Source organism: Rhinatrema bivittatum, unplaced genomic scaffold (assembly GCF_901001135.1).
Source record: "Rhinatrema bivittatum unplaced genomic scaffold, aRhiBiv1.1, whole genome shotgun sequence".
Classification (NCBI taxonomy): domain Eukaryota; kingdom Metazoa; phylum Chordata; class Amphibia; order Gymnophiona; family Rhinatrematidae; genus Rhinatrema; species Rhinatrema bivittatum.
The window spans coordinates 134,032-159,342 of NW_021820761.1; the positions used below are offsets into that span (position 1 = coordinate 134,032).

At 46.9% G+C, this 25,311-nt stretch overlaps 1 protein-coding gene across 1 annotated transcript in view; it reads left to right on the forward strand.

Annotated features, from left to right (window-relative positions):
* Nucleotides 1-25,311, forward strand: part of LOC115082090 (myosin-10-like) — a gene marked incomplete at its 5' end in the record, with an annotated part of 159,599 nt that overhangs the window by 131,136 nt on the left and 3,152 nt on the right. Inside the window, 3 exon segments of the mRNA XM_029586357.1 lie at nt 5,643-5,766; nt 7,218-7,426; nt 24,347-24,455. Of these exon segments, the coding sequence (XP_029442217.1) occupies nt 5,643-5,766; nt 7,218-7,426; nt 24,347-24,455 (442 nt within the window).

A 25,311-nucleotide genomic window follows, 5' to 3' on the forward strand; every position in this document is an offset into this window, starting at 1 on the left:
GGGAAAAAGACTTTACCCACATTTCCCGGGCGCATGGTTGATTACTTTTTACTTAGTACACATTGCCTGTCCCAGGTGGGGGAAGTGACTATTGGGGAAATTGTGATTTCTGATCACGCCCCGGTTTGTCTGGAACTGCAGATTGGGCTTCGCCCTGTTACAACTTCTCCCTGGCGGTTTCCCTACTATTTGGTTCATGATGTTAAATTTCAGGAATTCTTGCGAGCCCGCTGGTTAGAGTATGCTACTCTGAATGCGCAACATGTAACTGAGCCTGTATTGTTTTGGTACACAGCCAAAACAGTTTTAAGAGGGGACATAATTTCTTATATGGCTCACAGGAAAAAAGTTATCAATCACCGGATTGTGACCCTGACGGCTAGATTGCAGAGGGCCAAGCTAGCCCTGACTCGTAGGAACACACAAGGGGCTCGGGTGCAATATTTTTCGATTCAGGGAGAGCTTAACACATTGGTTCATCAGCGGGCTTGAAAGAGTTTCTTATACTACCAATATAAGCTTACCAGCATAGCAATAAAGCTGGGAAGATGCTTGCGAATTTAGTTCGGGCTGCTAGAGGTTCTAGATACATACCGGCATTGAGAACCCCTGCGGGTAGAGTACTTACTGCCACAGATGAAATATTACATAGGTTCAGGGAATTTTATAGGGGATTATATTCCTCTGAGCATTGGAACCCCGAGGCTTGTGCTCAGTTTTGCGCGCAATTACGCCTCCCTCAGCTAACTGGTGAACAGCAGACTTTTCTCAATAGTCCGGTGACGTTAACTGAAGTGCAAACGGTAATAGGGGGGGCTAAGGCCTTTAAGGCTCCGGGGCCAGATGGGTATGGGGCAGAATTTTATAAATGCCTCCAGGATTTGGTGGGTCCTCTGTTGGTCCAAGTGGTTGGTGCGTTGGCGGGGGGCGGTTCCTTTCCAGCTCACAGTAATAGGGCGCATATAGTTCTTATTCCAAAATCGGGTAAAGACCCCTTGGCCCCTGAATCATATCGCCCCATCTCTCTCTTAAAGTTTGACCAAAAATGAATGGCCAACCGCCTTTCTACTGTGCTACCCAGCTTGATAGGTCCTGATCAGGTGGGTTTTGTCCGCAAGCGTTATGGCTTAACTAATATTCGTAAGGTGTTAGCGGCGATGTCTATGTGCCAATTGATGGATGCCCCTTTCCTCGCCGTTAGTTTCGACGCCGAAAAGGCGTTTGATAAGGTGGAATGGGACTATCTTTTTTGGATTTTGCAGAGGATGGGCTTTGGGGGGCTGTTCCTTAATACTATTCGTTTGTTGTATCATGACCCTGAAGCCGTTATTGTGACCAATGGTTCTTCCGCCAAGACCTTTTCCATTTCCAGGGGTAAGAGGCAGGGATGTCCCCTTTCTCCCCTTTTATTTATCCTCCAGCTGGAGCCCTTGCTATTGCAGATACAGGCGGCTAAGCTGGTTAAGGGGCTACGCCTTACATCTACTACGTTTAAATATGCCGCCTTTGCGGACGATATTTTGGTATTTATTACTGACCCCCGGCAGTCTCTTCGTCCTCTGCTCCAAATTTTTTGGGATTATGGGATTTTTTCCGGATTTCGGTTAAATCTGGACAAATCTGAGGCTCTGGCGTATCCGGACACTTTGCTGGATGCTTGGGACGGGGAATTCCCGTTACGATGGGCGGATGACGCGTTCCGTTATCTTGGAATCTTAATCCCACGAGATCTTTCTAGGCTTTATAAACTGAATGTAAGTCCCCTCCTAAAACACACTCAAGACAAGCTGTGCGGTTGGGCCCGGTTACCGCTCTCCCTGGGAGGCAGAGTTCATCTCTTTAAGATGGTCCTCTTGCCCAAGTGGCTCTATTTGTTTCAGAACCTGCCGCTTCAGCTTCGAGCTGTGGAGTTGAGACTGTTGGACAAGGCTCAGCGCCGATTTTATTGGAGGGAGGGCAGGTCTCGTATACCGTTGGTCTGGATGAGGGAGCAGTGGGGAAGGGGAGGCTTGGGTGTCCCGGACTTGGCCCTTTACAATTTGGCTAGTAATTTGCGTTTAATCCGAGACTGGTTGTTGACCACGTCTACGGTCATATGTTTGCCTGCAGATTTGGAACTGGCCGCCTCCACATCTCTACACTTCCTTTTACAGGCGAAAGCGTCTTCCGTGCCCTCTCATCTAGTGCAGAGTGTCCTTATTAGGCCCGTGCGAACCTCTTGGGGGCGCCTTACGCGGCTGCTACAGATCCCGAGGATATGTGCCCCGCTCCTACCGATTCGGGGAAATCCTGATTTTACTCCCGGTTCCCAAACTGCAGCTTTTCAAAGATGGAGTAGGCTGGGGGTAGACCTGATAGGTCGGGTGTTAACTCCTGAGGGAGCTTTCATGTCTTTGCCAGAACTTAGGACTTGCTATGGAATAGCGGCTGGGGAGGTTTTTCCATATTTACAGTTAAAGCATTATGTCTGTTCCCTCCCTCCCTCCCTATTGCAAACTTCTCATCTTCAGGCATTGAGAGCGATGTTGTCTCTTGATAAAGACGGGCCGCCCTCTATGTCTCATTATTATAAGCGCCTCCGACAACTGGTGTCGGTGGACACTTGCTCTATTTTGGTTGATAGATGGAATGGTGATGGAGTGTTTACAGTCAATGTTCATATTATTAAAGCCGGATTTCGGCGGGTTTCCCAGCTCTCGATAAATTCTTATTTCCGAGAAATGCAATATAAATTTTTGCGGAGAAGCTATGTCTCAGCAGAGGGGGCCTTCCATTTACGGATCTCTCCTTCGGCGGCGTGTCCCCGTTGTGGACATGCCAGGGGTACCTTGTCCCATGCCTTTTGGGAATGTCCTGTCATTCGTCAATTTTGAACAAGAGTGGCCCATTACTTAGAAAATTTGATGGACGTGGTGCTTCCGATATCTCCATTATGGCTTCTGTTTGGTTGCATTTCTCCACTACGAATTAGAGGGCTGGGAAGTCGCTTACTTATCCATAAGGCTTGTCTGGTGGGGAAGAAAACCATTTTACTACAATGGTGTGAGGTATCACCTCCTGCTTACTGGACCTGGCGAAACGGCTTTCATCGAATGATGCTGCTGGATGCGGCGACCATGCGACACACTCCATACCATAAGAAACGCTTTCTCGCCATATGGGAGGTCTACTTACAGTCACTACCACAGACGGTGCGTAGTTCGATTCTCAACGACTGACTTTCGTGGACCATTTGGGCTGAGTGGAGATGCTTTATTAACTTTGGACGTATATTTTTTCCATATATGAAGAATGGGATCTAGGTCTTGTTATAATTTTTGACTCCAAAGGGCCATGGGAGGGGGAAAGGGGGGCGGGGGGGGGGGGGAGGTAGGGGGGGGCAGTCAGGGGCTAAAGGAAGTTGGGCTTTTTTGATGATTTGTACTATTTGATAAGTTTTCGGGGAGAGAGACGAAGTGTCACGCCTCTCTCCCGTGTTTGGTATATGGTTAATTGACAAAACAATAAAAACCGTTTTCAAATAAATTTCATTTTTCATTTGTATGCCGAGTCTCCCTTTTTACAAGGTCCTCTTGCAGGTTCTCACAGTCCTCTTATGAATAGCTTTGAATAATATTGTGTCATTGGCAAATTTGTTCACTTCATTCATTGTTCCCATTTCCATGTCATTTATAAATATGTTAAAAAGCAGTGGTCCCAGACAGATCCCTGGGGTACCTCACAATTCACCTTTCTCCACTGAGAAAAATGTACCATTTAGTCCTGCTCTGTTTTCTATCTTTTAACCAGTTTCCAATTCACAATAGGACTCTGCCACCTATCCCATGACTTTTTAATTTCCTAAGAAGTCTGTCATGACAGACTTTATCAAATGCTTTCTGGCAGTCCAGATACACTAAATCAACTGGCTCACCTTATCCATATGTTTATATTTACTCCCTCAAACTAAAGTAGCAGATTGGTGAGGCAAGACTTCCCTTGGCTAAATCTTTGTTGGTTTTTTCCATTACCCTATATCTATATATTTAGTAATTTTGTTCTTTGATATTTCTATCATTTTGCCTGGCACAAACAGCACGCACTAGTCTGTAGTGTCCTGACATCAATCTACCCAGTTGATATTGGGGTAGTTGACATCTCGCATTATTTTTTCCTCATTTGTTAGCTTGTCTTATTTCTATTAGCATTTCACCATCAAACAGGATATTTGTTACAAAGGGAATGCTTTCTAATTGAATCTCTCTGACTGCATCACTTGTTGCTACAGTCAAGCATCTTCACAGTAAAGTAAAAGTCCATCAAATCATAACTATAGCAACTTCTTTAGTATATCTGCAAACTGCTTCCTTAGAAGATATCTGCAAAGCTACTACATGGGCTTTTATCCATGCTGACCCTGCTCATTACTGCCTAGAGATGTGTTTGCATCAAGACAGCAGCTTTGGACAGGCAATTCTTCAAAATGTAATTTATTCCTTGATTCTATTCCCCATCCTTTAGCAATGCAGTTGAGTTGCAGATATCTATTACTGACAGGCAAAAACAAACACACACCCTAAGCGACGCTACTTGTGCGGCTGAGCTTGTTCTGTTTTTCCACGGAGAAAGCTTAGTGGCTTACCTGTAACAAGTGTTCTCTGTAAACAGCAGAATAAATCAACCACATATTCCATCCCACCTTCCCTTTAAAGTTGAAACTTGCTTTGCTTTTAAGACTGAGGTGATTTGCATGGCTGGCTGTGCAAGAAGATCCTTACATGTTCATACTACCTCACTCTTTCTGAGCTCTTAAGTTTTTCTGTCTCAGTGCCATTGGATAATGTCACCCACTGATATGATTGATTTTATCCTGATGTTGATAAAGAGCACTGTTACAGGTAAGAAATTTAGCTTTCTCACATCCCAAACAAGTTTACGGAGTTCCACAGTAATTGGGATTCTGGTTGGGGATCCAAAATTGGCATGGAAACCCAGGTATCTGTCATTTTAAGGCCTGACCTGTTTGTTTTGAACTCATTGCTGAAGAAGCTAAAGATGGGGTGCGATGCTTCTTGAAAGCCAGACCTCCCTCACAATCAGAACTTGGATATTATGAGAGAAGTATACTGAAGTGGACATACCATATTTTAGATAGTGTAGCGGCATGATAGGTAGGTTCTTTGTATGTTAATCCTTTTCTCTGACCATAGTCGAGGCCATTGGAGGAAGAAGCCAAGATGAGTGCATGGGGCGTGACAGTACACCATTCTATTGCTACAGCATCCGAAGTAAGCTGCCATGCAGCCGCACTTGTGGGGCTGCATCATTGGAAGGGACCCCTCTACCCTGAGCCAGCCATGTTATCAGAAAGGGACCCTAACAAAAGCAAAACAGTTACATGCAAAATGTTAATTGTATCTGAAATAAATGGCTGTAAAATGTCACAAGAAACTAACATCTCAATGTGGAGTCTTGAGATGGGGTTGGGAGCCAGGAGAGAGTGGTTATTGTAGGCAGAGATTTTATTGGATTATTGTCCAGCAAGGTTAGATCTAGAGTAGTGATTTACTCGCAGTGCAAAATGGTGAGGGCTAGGTTGTGACACCATAAAACCAAGTTATGCTAAGTTGTGTTAATCCATACTGTAACCTCTCCACTTCCAGATCAGCCCTGCTGGATGAAAAGCGTCGCCTTGAAGCTCGCATAGCACAGATGGAAGAAGAGCTTGAGGAGGAACAAAGTAACATGGAGCTCCTCAATGATCGATTCCGTAAGACCACATTGCAGGTAAAGCTTTGGATAGAGAGCCATACCTATTGTATAAGTCATAATAGATGTGGGGCCATTAATATTTTTGTTCATGCATTTGTAGCCAGTATCCAACCAAGTACAGTGCAACAAGTTTAAAGAAATGACTGGTGAATATAGTGTAGAAGACTAGTACACACATTACTGGGATGAGACCAGACATTTCTCAAGGTCATTCAGGCTAGACAGCTGATACAGATTTCAAGAGACTAGCTTTGCCACACATAAATGGTAGCCAGTGTTCCTAAAGCCATCAGTTTTTTGAAAAATTTGTAGAACGTGCTGAGGAAATGTGCATTTTGGTGGAACCTTTTTTCTTTTTTTTTTTTTTTTTTTGTAGTAGGTAGTGGGAGTGGTGGTGGTCATCAAATTTCCAGATGATACAAAATTGTTCAGAGTAGTTAAATCACAAGCAGATTGTGATAAATTGCAGGAAGACCTTGTGAGGCTGGAAAATTGGGCATCAAAATGGCAGATGAAATTTAATGTGGACAAGTGCAAGGTGATGCATTTAGGGAAAAATAACTCATGCTATAGTTACACAATGTTAGGTTCCATATTAGGTGCTACTACCCAAGAAAGAGATCTAGGTGTCATAGTGGATAACACATTGAAATTGTCAGTTCAGTGTGCTGCGGCAGTCAAAAAAGCAAACAGAATGTTGAGAATTATTAGAAAGGGAATGGTGAATAAAACAGAAAATGTCATAATGCCTCTGTATTGCTCCATGGTGAGACCACACCTTGAATACTGTCTACAGTTCTGGTCGCCGCATCTCAAAAAAGATAAAATTGCGATGGAGAAGGTACAGAGAAAGGCGACCAAAATGATAAAGGGAATGGAACAGCTCCCCTATGAGGAAAGACTAAAGAGGTTAGGACTTTTCAGCTTGGAGAAGAGACGGCTGAGGGGGGGGGATATGATAGAGGTGTTTAAAATCATGAGAGGTCTAGAACGGGTAGATGTGAATCTGTTATTTACTCTTTCAGACTAGGGAGCACTCCATGAAGTTAGCATGTGGCACATTTAAAACTAATCAGAGAGAGTTCTTTTTCACTCAACGCACAATTAAACTCTGGAATTTGTTGCCAGAGGATGTGGTCAGTGCAGTTAGTGTAGCTGTGTTTAAAAAAGGATTGGATAAGTTCTTGGAGGAGAAGTCCATTGCCTGCTATTAATTAAGTTGACTTAGATAATAACCACCGCTATTACTAGCAACGGTAACATGGGATAGACTTAGTTTTTGGGTACTTGCCAGGTTCTTATGGCCTGGATTGGCCACTGTTGGAAACGGGATGCTGGGCTTGATGGACCCTTGGTCTGACCCAGTATGGCATGTTCTTATCAGTTTCCCAGCCTCACTTATATTTGTGCATGAGAATGCTTGGTCAGTATATTGAAAACCATTGTATTTCTATTTCTATCACTAGGTCGATACCCTGAATTCCGAACTAGCTGGAGAACGTAGTGCTGCACAGAAGAGCGAGAATGCACGGCAGCAGCTGGAGAGACAAAACAAAGAATTGAAGGCCAAACTACAGGAGCTGGAGGGTTCAGTCAAGTCCAAATTTAAGACCACCATTTCTGCTCTAGAAGCAAAGATTGGACAGCTGGAGGAGCAGCTCGAACAGGAAGCAAAGTAAGAAATTATTTTTCTTATTGATTTATAAATGACTGCAGCTGAAAACTGAAGGTATTTGCATCTTTGGTTTTATTCCACGCTCTAATTTCAATCAACAAGGTCACTTCTTTTATGCTGCTTGGCTCCATTTATTTTGTGTATCTTATTCCCATGTTGTCTTTGATTTATCTAAATTTGATTTAATACATTTGATTTTACAGCCATTACTAATCTCTCCTCAACCCAGTTTGTACCCACCTCTCCTGAAGTCATACTTTTATCTCTAGGCTGTATTGAGAGCTTGCATGCATAAGCTTCTAAAGCAGGGGTCAGGAACCTTTTTGGCTGAGAGAGCCATAAACGCCACATATTTTAAAATGTAATTCCATGAGAGCCATACAATATGTTTAAAACTAAATACAAGTAAATGTGTGCATTTTATGTAAGATCACACTTTTAAAGTACAATAAGTCTCTGAAAATATTACACCAGGCCTTAAGACACCAATACATCTCCTATTAGGAAAACGGACCAAGTCAGGCTGCTATAGAGTCCTACACAGAAACTACACGCCAGCAGAAAACCTCACCTGAATCACGTGCTGTCCCTCACCTAACATAGAATAAAGAGACCAAAACGCATAACAAGAAGCATGCAGACAAAAACTGAATTGGAAACTGCAACAAGCCAGAGTCTCTGTATGCAGTGTAACAAAGGAAAAAAGAAACATCACACATCCTTATAAAACAAATCAAGAAATATAAAATCATCAGCAGTAAAACTGTACTAACAAAAAGAACATATTTCGAAACAGCTGATGAGTGGAAAATCCAATAATTAAAAACTCATATAAAACATTTCCAGATACCAACAAAATATTTCAAAATAGCAGACACAAAGATCCAGTAATGAAAAATAATAAGGATACAAAAATTTTTTTGCTCTGCATACCTGGGAACGTTTGATATCCAGGTGTCCTGAGATTGTTCTGAATTAGCAGGAGGTGGGGTGGTTTGCTTGGAACTTTCTCCTCTCTCAGTCACATACCAGCGCTCTCTCTCACACTGGCTCTCAATGACACACCTATACACACATGCTCTCAGTCACTCACATATACAAATGTTTTTTCTCTCTCACTTATATAGGCTCTTAATTACACATTTACACACATGCTGTCTATCTTTTCACGCTTACACACACACAGGCTTTCAATCACATAAATACATGCTGTCTTTTCTCTCACACACAGACTCTCATTCACATGCTTACAAACATGTCCTCTCTTTCTCTCATTTACACACAGGCTCTCAATCACATACTCACATGCTCCCTCACCTAAATCAGCTCTCAATCACACACAGACACACATGGTCTCTCTCTCTCATTTAAACACAGGCTCTCAATCACATACTCACATGCTCCCTCACCTAAATCAGCTCTCAATCACACAGACACACATGGTCTCTCTCTCTCATTTAAACACAGGCTCTCAATCACATACTCACATGCTCCATCACCTAAACCAGCTGTCAATCAGACACAGACACACATGATCTCTCTCTTACTTATACACACAGGCTCTTAATCATACATACACATGATCTCTCTCACACACAAAGGATCTCAATCATACACACATACTCTTTCAAACAAACAGGTTTTCAATTACAAACTTACACATACAGGTTCCCAATGGTAAACTTACATTCATGCTCTCTCTCTCACAGGCAGGATCTCAATCACAGACATACTCTCTTTCACATATACAGGCTCTCAATCATTCACATACATGCAATCTCTCACTCACACACACAGGATCTCAAACACACATGCTTGCTCGCTCATTCACTCTCTCTCTCTCCCCCTTCCCCCCCCCCCCCCCAGGAACTCGCGGCAGCAGCAGCCACCTCCCAACGCTAACCTCCTTCATTTTCAGCCCTCGCGGAGGCGAAGGCGGAGTCCCATCGGCCGCGGTTGAAGATTTTCCTTTTCCTCCGAGCCGCGCTGCAGTCTTCTTCCCGTCGGACACTAGCGTGCCTGCGCGGGTCTTCCCGCGCAGGCACCCGATGCTCTCCACTTCCTCTTCCGGGCCGCGGGAAGAAGAGAGCACCGGCGTGCTCTCTTCTTCCCGCGGCCCGGAAGAGGAAGTGGAGAGCATCGGGTGCCTGCGCGGGAAGACCCGCGCAGGCACCCGATGACTCCAGCGCTGGCACCCGGCTGACACCCGATGACTCCCGCGCAGGCACCCAGATGACTCCAGTCGGCGTGCTCTCTTCTCCTCCCCCCCGCGGCCCGGAAGAGGAAGTGGTGAGCATCGGGTGCCTGCGCGGAAGAAGAGACCACGCTAGTGTGGTCTCTTCTTCCCGCGCAGGCACCCGATGCTCTCCACTTCCTCTTCCGGGCCGCGGGGGGGGGGGAGGAGAAGAGAGCACGCCGGTGCCGCTGACTCCAGCTGTCCTGCCGCGTTCCGCCCGGGCTGACAGCATTTTAAGCCCGGGCGGCGGAGGACCGGGGAGCAGCTGGGTCAGCGGGGAACCGCGAAGTATGGCGACACTTGTCTGCGAGCCAGATGCAGCCCTCAAAAGAGCCATATCTGGCTCGCGAGCCATGGGTTCCCGACCCCTGTTCTAAAGGTTTATGCTAAATCATTCATTATATTTGCATTATCTAGGGAGAAATTGATAAATATGACTAACACCCTTACAAAGCTTGCACACTTTCCCAGTATGTGTCTGTCTCGTGTATCACCCTGCTATATTAGTCCAGATGAATATGAATATGCTTCCCTGCTAGCAGACAGTTTGAGAACTAAAAGTTTTCTGTAGTATCACTCACAGTAGATGAGCTTGTGTAGCAGACAGCCTTGTCAGTATTTGTCTCCAGTAGATGAGGACATAGCTGGATTGGCGCAGTGTTTGGAGGGTTCCCAGTTGAGCATCCTTTGGAGGTTCTGGTAGAACCCAAGGAGGAAGGCAGTAGAATCAGATAGCCTCAGGGTTCCTCAGAATGTGAGGAGCTCCAACTCCCTTGGGGGTTGAAATTCTCTTGAGGCTGTGGCTAATTGATTCTTTTTGCTTTCTCCCCCCTTCCCCCACTTCTTCCTTCTCAGGGCTGGATGCCCCTTCCCCCCCCCCCCCCCGTTGTGCTATTTTTGCACAAGGCTTTTCTCCTGTGGTGCAGGCCTAAGGGACACACAATGGCTGTTTATCAAAAGCTCTCCTAAACTCTGCATTCCTAGGGGAATCTGACCGCCCCCCCCCCCCCGCCTCCATAAATGCGCTAGGGATTCCTGCACCGCTTTCACCCCTGAAATAGCTTTCCTCCAACCATCCAGTACAACAATCACAAGTTTATCATGACCAGTCGCCAACTGATGATAAATCCTTAGATCATTAAGAAGACATTCATGTCACTTCTCTGTAATATGGTTTATTATATAATATTTGCCAGTAATATTCCCTTACGTTTTATCGCTTTGCTTGCTCACTGAACTTGACTTGATACAAATGCCCCCTTGTATTATTTAAGGGGACACAGTGAGATAGGGGGTTGGTTCCATGAGTAAATGCACATACAATTACTGCTGGGCAGACTGGATGGGCCTTTTGATCTTTATCTGCTGTCATTTACTTTGTTACTATGAAAGTGTTGCTCTTTATGAGAGGGAACTTCTTCCAGGATCTACGGGAGATCCTTACCTCCAGTCAATCCATCTTGAGGTGGGGAAAGGAACATTCTCCCAGGACAGGCAGGATGGTAGTCCTCACATATGGGTGACATCATCGATGAAGCCCTATTACGGATCGGCGGTGAACTGGGCCCGCGCAGCCGGCGCTGAAAGCCCGTCGGGGTAAGGCCTCTTTGTTCCGCCTTCCCCAATCGGGCTCCCACTCCGGCCACCAGCCAGTCTTCGACCCGATCGGACTTACCTCACGGTCCTGAGACCACGCTTCGCTCCGGCCTGCCTCCACCCGCGATCCGGCCTGCCTCACCTGCCGGGCCCCGAGCCCCCACCCCCACCGGACCCGCCGCGCCGAGATCCGCCCCGCTGGGCGCAGGGGTGACGTCATCGCCACGAGACGAGCAGGATTAAAGCCTCCTGCAGTCCCCGGCGTCCTCCTCTTCTCATCGGGATCGGCGGTGAACTGGGCCCCGCGCAGCCGGCGCTGAAAGCCCGTCGGGGTAAGGCCTCTTTGTTCCGCCTTCCCCAATCGGGCTCCCACTCCGGCCACCAGCCAGTCTTCGACCCGATCGGACTTACCTCACGGTCCTGAGACCACGCTTCGCTCCGGCCTGCCTCCACCCGCGATCCGGCCTGCCTCACCTGCCGGGCCCCGAGCCCCCACCCCCACCGGACCCGCCGCGCCGAGATCCGCCCCGCTGGGCGCAGGGGTGACGTCATCGCCACGAGACGAGCAGGATTAAAGCCTCCTGCAGTCCCCGGCGTCCTCCTCTTCTCATCGGGATCGGCGGTGAACTGGGCCCGCGCAGCCGGCGCTGAAAGCCCGTCGGGGTAAGGCCTCTTTGTTCCGCCTTCCCCAATCGGGCTCCCACTCCGGCCACCAGCCAGTCTTCGACCCGATCGGACTTACCTCACGGTCCTGAGACCACGCTTCGCTCCGGCCTGCCTCCACCCGCGATCCGGCCTGCCTCACCTGCCGGGCCCCGAGCCCCCACCCCCACCGGACCCGCCGCGCCGAGATCCGCCCCGCTGGGCGCAGGGGTGACGTCATCGCCACGAGACGAGCAGGATTAAAGCCTCCTGCACTCCCTGGCGTCGCGCGTCGCGCGCCGAAGGAGCGCGACAAAGGGGCTTGCCCCTTTGTGCGCCCCTTCGTGCCGCACCTTAGTGCCGCGCCTAACCCACCGCCACCAACATCTCGGCATCCCCACACGCAGTGTCCTGAAGCATCTCTACCCTCTGCTTCATGTCTGCGGCTTCTCCTCTCCACCTCCTGCTGCGACACATAGCCTGGGGATGAACTAGACGGAGTGAGAGAGAGAAAGACACACAACCTGAGAGAGAACGCTAGAGTTGCTAACCGGGGGAATCTAAGAAACGCTATCCTGCTAATTTGCTCCCCTCAGCCACAAACAGAAACACATGCAACTGGACCTACATCCTCACAAGCTCCCTTCTGCAACCACTTCTTCCACTACCACTCCACATGGACACTCGCCTGCGGTGAGCAACTTAAAGTGCTGTCTACTCTGTGCCTCTATCCTGTTTAACATTGTGTACCATGTTGTTACATTATGTACCATATTGCTACTAACCGTAATCTGCTGATATTCACACAGCCGAAACTTGCTGACCTACTCTTCTACCAGGCTCCCCCCTTTTTTCCCCCTGTACCTCCCTTGCCACCTGACTTTTAAGGTACCTTAAGGTACCTACCATTCCTCCTACGCCTACCACTCCTACCTGACTACCAAGGGCACCAACATGGCTGCTTACCCAATCCCTCGCATCCATTACCCTCACTCTAGACTACCTCCCCCTCCCCTCCTTCCCCGCCACCCAGCCTCCCGCCGAAAATCCCTTATCCCCATCCTCACCTCACCCCTGACTCAGCTCCTTGGTCTCACCACCGTCTCCATCATACTCATGAATGCCCAATCCATATCTAAAAAGACACTAATCCTCAATGACATGCTTACAGACTGCACCCCAGACATCTGTGCAGTTACAGAAACATGGCTCAAAGAATCAGATACCGTCCTCATAAACCAACTCCCATCCTCCCTCTATGACATCTTCCCCATCCACCGACCTAAAAAAAGAGGTGGAGGAATTCTCCTAGCAGCCAAGAAACATCTTAACCTTAAACTCATCAGTATAGCAGCCCCACCCAAACTTGAAATCGGCCTCTTTAAAGCAGATACCCTCCAATTATGTCTAGTTTATGCCCCCCCTACCATCCTCGAGTCCAATCCCTCCCCCCTAATTGAATTTTTTATAGAATGGATAAATACTGATACACCTTCCATCATCCTTGGAGATTTTAATCTCCACGCTAACTCACACCCTCCTACTGCATCCTGCGAAAATTTCATTCAATCCCTCCTTGCCTTAGGCTTCTGACAAATTATAGCATCGCCAACTCATAAAGCTGGTCACACGTTGGACCTAATGTTTATTAACTCCAATTTCCAAACCGCCAACCCACCCACCTGCACCCCAGTGCCCTGGTCTGACCACTACCTCATTGAAAGCCGTCTCACTTTGAAGAAACCCCTCCCAACTAACCATTCTGCTCAAACCACCATCATTTCCAGAAAAACCTGCCCTAGCGACGAACTAACCGATGCACTAGCCTCATCCCTACCAAGGCTTATCTGCTCAGACCCAGACACAGCCCTAGCATCCTGGCATAGCCTCACAGAAGACATTGCCAACAAATTATGCCCAATCACCGAACGTATCATAAACACCGCAGCAAAACCCTATAAGCCATGGTACACCCAGGAACTAAAAACCCTAAAAGCCAATCTCAGACAAAAAGAAAGAAAATGGCGTAAGGACCCAACCCCGCAACATTCCTCCATCTACAAAACAGCCTTACACACATATAGGCAGTCTACTCTCAAACACAAGCGAGACTTTTATGGTAAAAAAATTCATGACTATAATTTCAACCCCAAAGTTCTTTTCTCCTACGTCGCCAGCCTCACCACCCCTGTCCTCCCCACTATCCCAGATTCCGAGGCCGTGGCCAAATGTGAAGAACTGGCCAATTATTTCAAAAACAAAATCTCCAACCTTCTCTCCAGATTTTCCCCCCACCAACCCGTCCCCCCCCTACTAACCCACCCTTGATCCCCTCCCTGTCCCAACCTTCAATGGCCACAATGGATCTTACCTCCTCTAAAGAAATTACAGGCCTCCTCCGAAAACTTAAACCTGCCTCTCATCCCAACGACACCATTCCCACCAAAGCGCTAATAGCCATTCCCAACAGCATATCCAGCACCATAGCTGAGATTATCAACTGCTCCATCACCCACGGGATAGTCCCAGATTCCCTCAAACACGCTGTTGTCAAACCCCTCCTCAAGAAACCCTCTCTAGACCCCAAAGATCCTTCCAACTTCCGCCCCATTTCCAATCTCCCTTTTATCTCCAAACTTATGGAAAAGGTGGTAAATTCACAACTCATGGACTACCTAGAAAACCATGATATTCTCCATGTCTCCCAATTTGGATTCAGGAAGCACTTCAACACCGAATCCTTACTGCTCTCCCTCACTGACTATCTCCTCAGAGGTCTGGGACAAGGCCACAGTTACCTCCTCGCCCTTCTTGACATCTCAGCGGCCTTTGACACCATCAGCCACCACCACCTCCTGACACGGCTAGAAAGCATCGGCATCTCAGGAATAGCTCTTGCTTGGTTCAAATCCTATCTCTCTAACAGAAAGTTCTCTGTGAAAATTGGAAACAACCTATCTGCCTCATACCCCCTACAACAAGGAGTCCCGCAAGGCTCATCACTCTCATCTACCCTATTCAACATTTACCTCACTCCCCTCTGCCACCTCCTCACTGACCTTAAACTCAAATTCTACCTTTATGCTGATGATGTACAGATCATCATTCCCATTCACAACTCCATATCTGACGCCCTCGAGCACTGGGAAAAGTGCCTTGCTGCCATCAACGCCCTCCTCACCAACCTTCAGCTTGCTCTCAACACCAACAAAACGGAACTCCTTCACATCTCCTCGCACCCCCCCTGACCTCCTACCTAACGACCCTAAACTTAACCTCCTCACAGCTCAACCCTCCGTTAGAGACCTCGGAGTCCTTCTTGATCCCAACCTAAGTATGAAACCTCACATCAACTCCATCCTCAAAACTGGCTTCTTCAAGCTAAATGTACTAAAGAAACTCAGACCCCTGCTCTACGCCCATGACCTCCGCACAGTGATCCAAGCTACCCTCACCTCCAAACTAGATTACTGTAATGCCCTCCTCTTAGGGCTCCCATTGTCTTCTATCAAACCCCTTCAACTTCTGCAAAATGCTACTGCAAGACTCATTACAAACACACGCAAACATGACCATATTACCCCCATCCTCAAGGATTTACATTGGCTCCCCATAATGTCCCGTATACACTACAAAACTCTGACCATAATTCACAAGTCCATTTACACCCACAACTCCAACTGGCTCGACCTCCCTTTCACTGCCCCCCTGTCCACCCGAGCCACCAGATCTACCAACAAAGGCACCCTACACGTTCAATCCTTGAAACAGGCACATCTCTCCTCCACCCGAGACCGTGCCATCTCTATTGCCGGGCCCGTTCTCTGGAATACACTACCTGTCCACATGCGACTTGAACCCTGTGCATTTAAATTCAAAAAGAAATTAAAAACTCTCCTGTTCAACCATGCTTACACAGAATAACTCCTTCCACTCCCCCTCGCAGTCCCCTTTCAGGTAACCTCCTTATTAAGGAGACTTTCATTGTAAATTGTTTTGGTTATTACCTTCTTGTTCTCCTATCCTTCCTACTGCCTTTCTGTTCTTCCCCCGCCCAGTTACATTCCCCTGTTGCAATGTATTTTCCAATCTTTCAGTTACTATGTGAACCGGTATGATGTCCCCACAAATACCGGTATATAAAAGTTTCTAAATAAATAAATAAACACTTTTGTCAAAGTTTCTAGAACTTTGACTGGCACACGGAGAATGCCACTAACGCTGCATCCAGCAGAGGTCCCCCCTTCAGTCTCTTTTTTTTTTTTTTTTCCCCCGCAGCAGTTGCCTCGCGGTTCTTAGGGACCCTGTGAGAATTTCTCACAACTTTTTCCTCACTGAACTTTTTCCTTATATTTTTCAAAATTTTTCCCCGTCCCAGGGTCCCCCATTGACCGCCGTCCTCCGATAATGCCGGTAAGTTTTTACCTCTTTCTTGTGGTCAGTTCGCAGCGGTGCTTCCATCGGTGCCTGACGACCGCACGCCGCCCCTTTTTGTCAAAATGGCGACTGGTTTTCGGAAGTGCCCTGAGTGTCCAAGGACTATGTCCATTACAGACCCTCATGATGTCTGCGTCTTATGCTTGGGGCCTTCCCATGACGTCCAATGGTGCACCAGTTGCGCCCAAATGACTCCAAAAGGCCACTGGGCCCGCTTAGAAAATGGAACACCTTTTCAAATCTAAGTGCTCTTCTCAGTCTACTCCAGCCAAGAGTGCACAGAGTCGAAAGCTGTGTTCTTCCTCGACTCCGTCACCATCATGTTTCAACACCAGTGACCGGCCGTCACTGGCATCTTCGCACTCAAAGGCATCGACATCCTCTGTGCCAGAGAAGGAGCATCGAGAAAAGCACAGTCATTGACACAGACGTGAGCCTTCATCCGATGCCTGCACTGACAAGCCATCGGCATCAACGGAACCACCGCCCAAGAAGTCCCGGGGAGAGGAGCCCCCATCCTCCTCTGGACCCAGGTCACTGAGGTGTTCCCCACCTGCACCGGTGCCGGGAGCAGAGACTCCACAAATTCCTGTGGACCCTCCAGCAATGCCTACTCAGCCTCCAACCCTGATTGCTATGTTGCCAACACCAGCTTTCCAGGAGGAATTGGACTAGATGGTCCAAGAGGCACTAGATGGTCCAAGGTGTTCGTGGATTCCAGTCGCCACCGGCACCGACTCTCATGCCAACGCCTGATCCGGTGCCTACCATGTGGCTCCACTCCTCGAGCGATTGGATACTTTGATCGGTGCAATTCCATCGGTGCCCATTCCTTCCGGACCAGTGGCGCCTCCGAAGCCATCGATTCCTGAATCTGCACCAATCCCAATTCCCTTGTCTTCAGATGAGGAAGAGCCTCCACCGATGCCAGAGCAGATTCCAGGACCATCGGGTCTACTTCCACCCCGACGACCATCAAACACCGACGACCATTGCTGCCACTGCCGTCCTCGGTGCCTCTATCTTTCCCATCGGTTACCATCTAAACTTCCTTACACTACCACCGGACTCTCCACCACGTCCAGTGTGGAGTTTAACTGACCATACTCCACTTCTCAAGGCAGAACTCGCAATCCTCTTGCGCTCCAATGCCGTGGAACCGGTTCCCGACTGCAGTGAGGGAAAGGATTCTACTCTCGATATTTTCTGATTCCAAAAAAGTCAGGCCGCATACGTCCTATTCTGGACCTCTGTGCCCTAAGCAAACATCTCAACAAGGAAAAGTTCAGGATGGTTACCTTGGGCACCATGCTCCCTCTCCTACAAAAGGGAGATTGGCTGCTCTCTAGATCTTCAGGAGGCATATGCCCATATAGCCATGTACCCTCCTCATTGAAAATACCTCAGATTCATAGTAGGTCACAGACATTTCCAATACCAAGTGCTGCCATTCAGCCTAGCGTCAGCACCTCGGGTATTCACAAAATGCCTGGCAGTAGTAGCAGCTTACCTAAGGCAGTGCAGTATCCACGTCTATCCATATCTAGACGATTGGCTGCTCAGAAGTCCATCCAAGGAGATAGTACTTCAATCCCTCCATATTACCATATACCTACTACAATACTTGGGGTTTCTCATAAACTATCCCAAATCACATCTGACTCCTTCACGCTCCCTCTCGTTCATTGGAGCAGATCTCAACACCATTCAAGCCAGGACGTTCCTCCCGAAGGACCGAGCACACACACTGTCAACCTTAGCAAAAGCAATACAGACTCTCCGCACTACTACAGCTCATCACCTGCTAACCTTGCTAAGACACATGGCTTCTACAGTTCACGTTACCCCAATGACTCGGTAAGTGTCAAATCCAGGCCCTAGATTAATATTACATTCCTTGTCAGAACTCAATTTTACTTTTAACTGATTGTTTGAATGGTTGTCTAATAGTTATGATCATGTATTGTTTGTTTATTTTATTTATTTATTCATTCACTTTTTATATACCGATATTCGTAAAACTTCATATCGGTTCACATCGTAAGACGTATTAAAATCCAGAGTATAAAACATAATACATAGGTAAAACAAATTGCAGTAATACAATCAATAAAATTTAACTAAACTCTGTTTAGGTGTCTACAGTTGGCTTTTGTAGAGAATACCAGCAGGATGATGTCAGTGCAGGGATATATATATACACCATGACATCAGCTTTGCTCAGTCTCCATCTGCTGGGAGAGGTGCATAACCAACTGGCCATGGATTAACCTGTCTTAATTTAAAAAAAAAAAAAAAAAAAAGGAAATTATCAAGTAAGGAGTAATTTCTCCTTTAGGTGTAACACAGGTCAAACATTGGTGTCCTTTTAAGAGCCCTCCTCTAAATAATTTCTATGGTGTCTGTACAGCACGATGCATAACAAAAAACAGATTTTCAGTAATTCTTGATGATAGGGAAATACATATGGTAGAGTTCAACAAATCCAATAAACATCTTTATCTGAGCAATCCAATTCAGAAAGCCAGGTATTCTGTAATCCAAAGTGGATAGAAAATTTAGCTCACTTTATAACTTTATATAAGTTGGAAGCAAGATGTCCAAACGGGCCTAAATCCCGGTATAGGCATGTTAGTTAAGGAAAATAGTCTAAATAATTCAAAGTTACAGTTCCATATCTAATACAGTTTTGAAGCTGCAACTGATGGTAATGTTGAGAGGCAGGTAAACCCAGTTGTGAAACTAAAGAGACAAACCAGGAGCAATTTGGCATCCATCACTAATTGTTGCAAAAACCATAACCTACATCTCTGCCAAATTCTCCAGTTCACACTTCTATTCATTTTAACATGTGTGATACCAGGAAAGGAGAATCGAGAAAATTTCCATTTAGGAGAGAAAGATGCATGCAAGTTATCAAATACAGAATAGGTCCTATAAGTAGAATGAATTATAGAAAACTCCAGAAAGGAGCAAGGGAACATCATACCAGCTAAAATTTCAAGAGGAAAAGATTGTGTTTAAATGTTCAACTCCCAAGCAACAGGGGTGGTTGTGAATATCCAAAATATTCCGCATCCAGTGATATCCCTGTTGCAGAGTAAAGGCATGGTGATAACCAAAAAAATTAGGGAAGTTTATGCGATCATTCTCCCTACTAGAGTTAAGCTTAGCACAATTTTGGGTAGTTTATTGTTCCACAAGGAATTAGATAACATCTGAACTAATTTCTTATAAAAGGTACATGAGAAAAAAATTGGTATGATAGAGAAGACTGTAAGCAATCACCATTTTAATTGTCTAAATGTCCCCACCACATAAAGTGTAATGGTGACCATTTAAGAAAGGAATCTTGAAGCATTTGAGTGGCAGGGACCTCACAGTAAAACATTGTTCAAGAAATATAATCAAAAAAATGAATGGCTAAATATTTAAGACCATTATATACTTGTTTAAAATTATTAAGTTGCAAAATACACATAATGTGAAATGGAGAATGTCGTAATACCTTTATATCGCTCCATGGTGAGACTGCACTTTGAGAACTGTGTGCAATTCTGGTCGCCACATCTCAAAAAAGTTAGTTGCACTGGAAAAGGTACAGAGAAGGGGGACCAAAATGGTAAAGGGAATGCAGTGGCTCTCTTATGAGGAAGGGCTAAAAAAGGTTAGGGCTCTTCAGCTTGGAGAAAAAACAGCTGAGTAGGGGATACAATTAGAGGTCTGTAAAATCTTGAGGACTATAGGTTTTTAATCTTCCAGATATTGATTGTGACATCCCAACTGCAGTATCTTCTAGGAAAACAGGGAGATCTGGATTCTCTGCAAGGAGGTCTGTTCTGTCAACTGGTAACAGAACCCACACAGGAGTGGGCGATACTGGACCTGGTGCTTACCAACAGGGATAGTATTCCTGATGTTGTAGTGGATGATCGTTTGGGAACCAGTAACTACCGGGTTGGTGTGGTTCAATATTAGGAAGCAAGCAATGAAGGCCAGGGTCCTAGAATTGAGGAAAACTAACTTTCTCAAAATGCAGGAGTACTTCAAGGAGTCATTAGCTGGATGGAGAAATAGAAGGGCAGTGGGCAAAACTAAAAGGAGATATAAGAGCAACTAATCTTTTTGTTAGGAATGTAAAGAAAGGGAAGAGGTGCCATTGATATCTGTGGAACTGGAATCTCGCTGCACTGGTTTGGTATCGAGGCCTCTGTGCCATGATGCAGCTCACTCATTGACACAGTGCCTTTGATGCACATGATGCACTCAAGGCCACGGTGCCTTCCAGGCACTTGACCCTTTGGCACAGTGCACTCTGTGCCCTCACAGCTCACTTTGCCTCGGTACCCTCACTGCACTCGGTGCTGTGGTGAAAGCAGTACCATCAATGCCGCTGTGCTCTCGATGCCCGCAGAGCCCTTGAGGCCAACGACGGCCTTGATCCATCATGGTGTGTCATTGGCCGTCCTAGGGGCTGGCCAAGTCGAAGCAGAGGCAAGCCATCGATGCTGTCGACCCCACTAGGTCGTTGAAGTTGCGACCTTGATGCCAGCATGATCTCAATGCTATCGCAATGAGGTGCTGCCCCAATACGACCGATGCCTCTCATTACCACCTTGACTACATCAAACCCCACCAACCAGGCACTGGATTCGCCATTGAGCGACTTTGTTGCCACTGTGACCATCGACCACCAGGACTCTCTGAAGCCCCACATGGCCGCTGCAGCCCTCGGGAGGGCAAGCATTCTTGGCCTCTTACGGATTGAGTTCAGGGGTCGCCATCTACTTGAGGCACTCTGGTGCGCTAGTGCATCTATACACAGTGGCCCAGTGCCCTCAGGGCTCCTGGGTGGTGTCTACTACAGAGCACTGGGAAGCGCAGAACTGCCCCTTTAGCCAACATCCCAGTGTTGGGCGTCTTGCCAAAATGCGCACACCATCAAAATTAATGGGCGCTAGCGAGGCTTTCATCAATCGTAATGCTTGTGAGGCCATCAAGCTCGCAGCATCAACACCATCAGATAAACTGGGGAGCCGAGGGAAATTGCTCTCAGCACTAATGATTCCTTTTGATATCTATAACCTGTCAGGGGGCTGCAGGGCCTCTCCCTACAGATGCTCATGGCTTCTTTGGTTCATACCTTCGGGTGTCAGGGCTCCCAGGTGATTGACATCTGTGGGCAGCTGTGGCGCTAGGAATGGAGCTATTTACCGGCAAACTGCTTATAGATCACAGGACATGTCCGCAGTTCTCCATAAGCACCTGTGCTCTCCAGGGACTTCACTGCAGTCATTCCCTGTGGGTCTTGTAGGTGAGCCGGTTCTGCCACAGTTTCTATGGCCTGCCTTCTTGAACATTCTCCGGCACTGAAGGGGACGATGCCATAGAACTCCACCTTATCTAACCAAGAGTGCCAGTGGTGCTGGGGACGCCATTGTCACACTGTTCTCTTCACTCCGCTGGAGTTATTGTGGTGTTGACACGCAGCTTGTGCAGTTGGGACAGATTAGGCATCCTGAACAAGGAATGGCACTGGACTGGCACCAGCCCCAAGAATAGTCAAGAATACCATTCTCCCTTGGGCGCTTTGATGCAGCAGGTCTATCCATGAGGGAGCCTGTCCAGTGTTGCTCCCGGGTGACCCTCCAGCTTTCCCCCTATTCGGGAGTCACTTTGGAATCTGCTGGACTCAGTGAGAGTCCTCCTTAAGGATCGCTATTATCAGTCATTCTTGCCTGTGAAACTCTCAACTGTGAGGAGAGTTTGTCCATCAGCTGGGCGATTGTGCCTTTCACCCTATTGCCATGTCCATGGCTGAGGGAGATGGGGGCAGAGTACCCCGCAACAGAGGCACTGCCCTTTGCTCACAATAGTATATAAGCTGTTTTTTCCCTTTTTCAGGATCACCCCATCTGCAGGCAGAGGAGTCCTGGGTCATGCAACCGTTGTCCATTGCTGGGTCATGTGCTCCCTTAGGAGGGGAAGTTTCTTCCCTGGGGTAATCACTCTGTTTCCGCTGTTTCAAGAAGACTGAGTACTCAATCTCAATGGGTTACTCCCTGCTGGTTTCGCGAGTGAGTTGTTTGCTTGAGGTTAATAAACAACCGGGTGACTTGTGCTTGCCCCGACAGTCCTTGGGTCTGCCTCCTTGTGTTCGTCACGCTTTCCGACTTCCGATTGGATTGGGGAGGGGACGTAAAGCTAAGGCACCCGTGGTATATCTCTGTATACCTGCAGGAAAGGATACACCACATTTTCCACTTATTTTCACCATTCTCTGGCCAATACTGCCTTAGTTTTTTTCTCATTCTCTAGGTTGCCCAAAGGGCCTTCCTGCTCCTCTCGTGATACTGTGACAGGATAGATGAACCTGTTCTGATGGGTGCTCTTGAGTAGGTTTCAGACCTATCTCATCTCCCTGCTCGGGAGTTTTTGGGCTAGAAGTCTGTTTCAGGGATTCTCTCATCCCCTGAAACCCTTGATACTGTCCTGCACAGTCGGCTACATCTGATGCTTTGGCATGCAGTGTCTGTCCGAGGCCCTGCCATGGTTTGCTGCTTGTTCTTTCAAGTGTGGCATGGGTTTCTTCTGCCCTTTTGGCCTACCAGCTATATCTGGGCAATCTTCTCTAGACCTTTGGCTGTCAGTGGTCTACAGTCTGTTCTGGAGGGCTCTTGTCACAGTTTGTGTTTTGGTTGCTTTTTTCACACCAACAGAAACTGTGCAGTTTTCATCCTAGAGTCTCTTGTTTACATCTGGGTCCTTCCTGTATCCAGGAGGATCTAGATCCACCTTTTTTGTCAGAAACCCTGCTTGTACTGTCTTCCGAGATGTGCAGTTTTTTTCTGTTTGCACTCGCATCACTCCCCTGCTACGCATGGGGATTTGTCTCTTTTTCTTGGCTTTCCTTGTAGAGCCCTTCTCCAGCCTGGTGGGTCGGCTGCCTCGCAGGCAAAGGATGGAGGTGGTGCTCCAGCATTATGCAGTTTACCGCTTTGTCCTACTCAAGCAGCCTGTAGCTTTGTACTCACCCATGTGTGAAGACTACCATCCTGTTTGTCCTAGAAGAAAGCAGTGCTGCTTACCTGTTACAGGTGTTCTCCTAGGACAGAAGGATGTTAGTCCTCATGAAACCCACCTCCCCTGGGAGTTAGTTGGTTTCTCCATGTATTAGCAATATCATGAACTGAGGAAACTCTGCCTTGGGGGCAGGGTGATGACTACAGCTGCAGAAGCTCTAGAATCTTTGAGATCAAAGTTCCGTGCTGGGCTCCATCTGATGATGTCACCCATGTGTGAGGACTAACATCCTGCTGTCCTAAGAGAACATCTGTTACAGGTAAGCAACTCTACTTTCATAGCCGCTATAGAGTCAAGGCAGCGGTGACCCCTCTACCAAGAACATAGCTTCCCGAGGGCCAAAACCAGAAGGGCTATGCAAGAGCCCAGGAGAAAAAAAAGGTAATACTGGTGGGAGGACATTTCCTGGCTTCAGTTGAGCTCACCAGCCTTTGTACCCCTCCCCAGAGCGGAGCACCTCCAGTGTTGTGGTTCCCCCCCCCCCCCCCCCCCATATCCTGGGATGGGGCTTGGCCTCTAAATCTTGAGATTGAGGATAGTTTGGTAGCAGAAAGCACTTATCTCAGACATATACTGAACCTTGAAGGTTTAGAAACTAAGGCTGTAACAAAAAATATGAGCTGTTGGATCTTTCTAGCCAAAAACAGTGGTGTGATGAACAAAAATATTAATTACCTCTCCACCACTCTAGTTGGCTTCAGCAACATACCAGTGAGCAGAAAACAAGGTTTTCTTTTGGAGGCTTGTTCCACTGTTCTCAGTCATAGTATTTATGCTTTCAGGACATGCTGTATAGCCCAAAATTATAGCAGAGAAGGGGGGGGGGGGACTTTACTGATTGAGAGGAGGTAAGTTCCCAGCACCTGTTTGTGTTGCCCACTTTGTGAATTCCACAGGGATAAGTGGTTGACATTCTGTTTTCTTAGGGAACGAGCAGCAGCCAATAAACTGGTGCGTCGTACAGAGAAGAAGTTAAAGGAAGTGTTCATGCAAGTGGAGGATGAACGGCGTCATGCTGACCAGTACAAAGAACAGGTTTGTAAAGGATAATGCAAGAGCTGTTTTTTGTGGGACAACCACTAATTTCTGTAGAAGAACATATTTTATGCAAAGCAATGTTTGTAGTGAAAGAAGAGGAGGAACAGTACTGACTTGCAGGCCAATGCAATAAAGTGCATTCAGCTGAATGTGTGATTTTTACCTATGCTTCAGTGCATATGTTGTGCAGGTAAACATTACTCCCAATGCAGGAATGAGTTCTACCTGCACAAAATATGCATTTAAAAATGTGTGCTCGGCTCAGCGCCCTTCCACAGATAGTCCATGCAAATGAGGGCATTTAGTATTCCCTCCCAATGCAGAGAGGTGCACTAGCTGAGCACATTTTCTTAACACTAGAAACTTTACTCCTGGCCAGAGGTAGAGTAAAATTTCTAACTCTGGATCCACTGCTGGGGCTCCCTCCCCTATCCATGAGGACAAGCAGTAACGGCTCAACAGCACATTTATTTTTTAAGCCTAACCAAGGCCAGATAGCCAGATAAATTAGGAGCACAACAAAAGATATGCTCTATCCCATTCACCCTCCCCCACCCCTGAGTTAAAATATTCGTTCAGCACAATTTAACTCACGATTCATTAGCTTACTGCATCAGGAATTTAAAAAATGTCACCTGTGCATTAAAACTGTGCCATGAAATTCAGCTTACAGGCTCTTAACACAAAGGTTATTGCAATGGTCTGTTAACCTGATACTATGTAGCTTAGAGATTCATATTGATTTGTGCTCTATGCATCTGTTTTGTGATTAGTCTTCTGACAAATCACGTTCTTGAAAGGGAGCTAGAGATTTTTTTTTCCTTCTATCTCCTCCATAAGATAGGACTTGTTT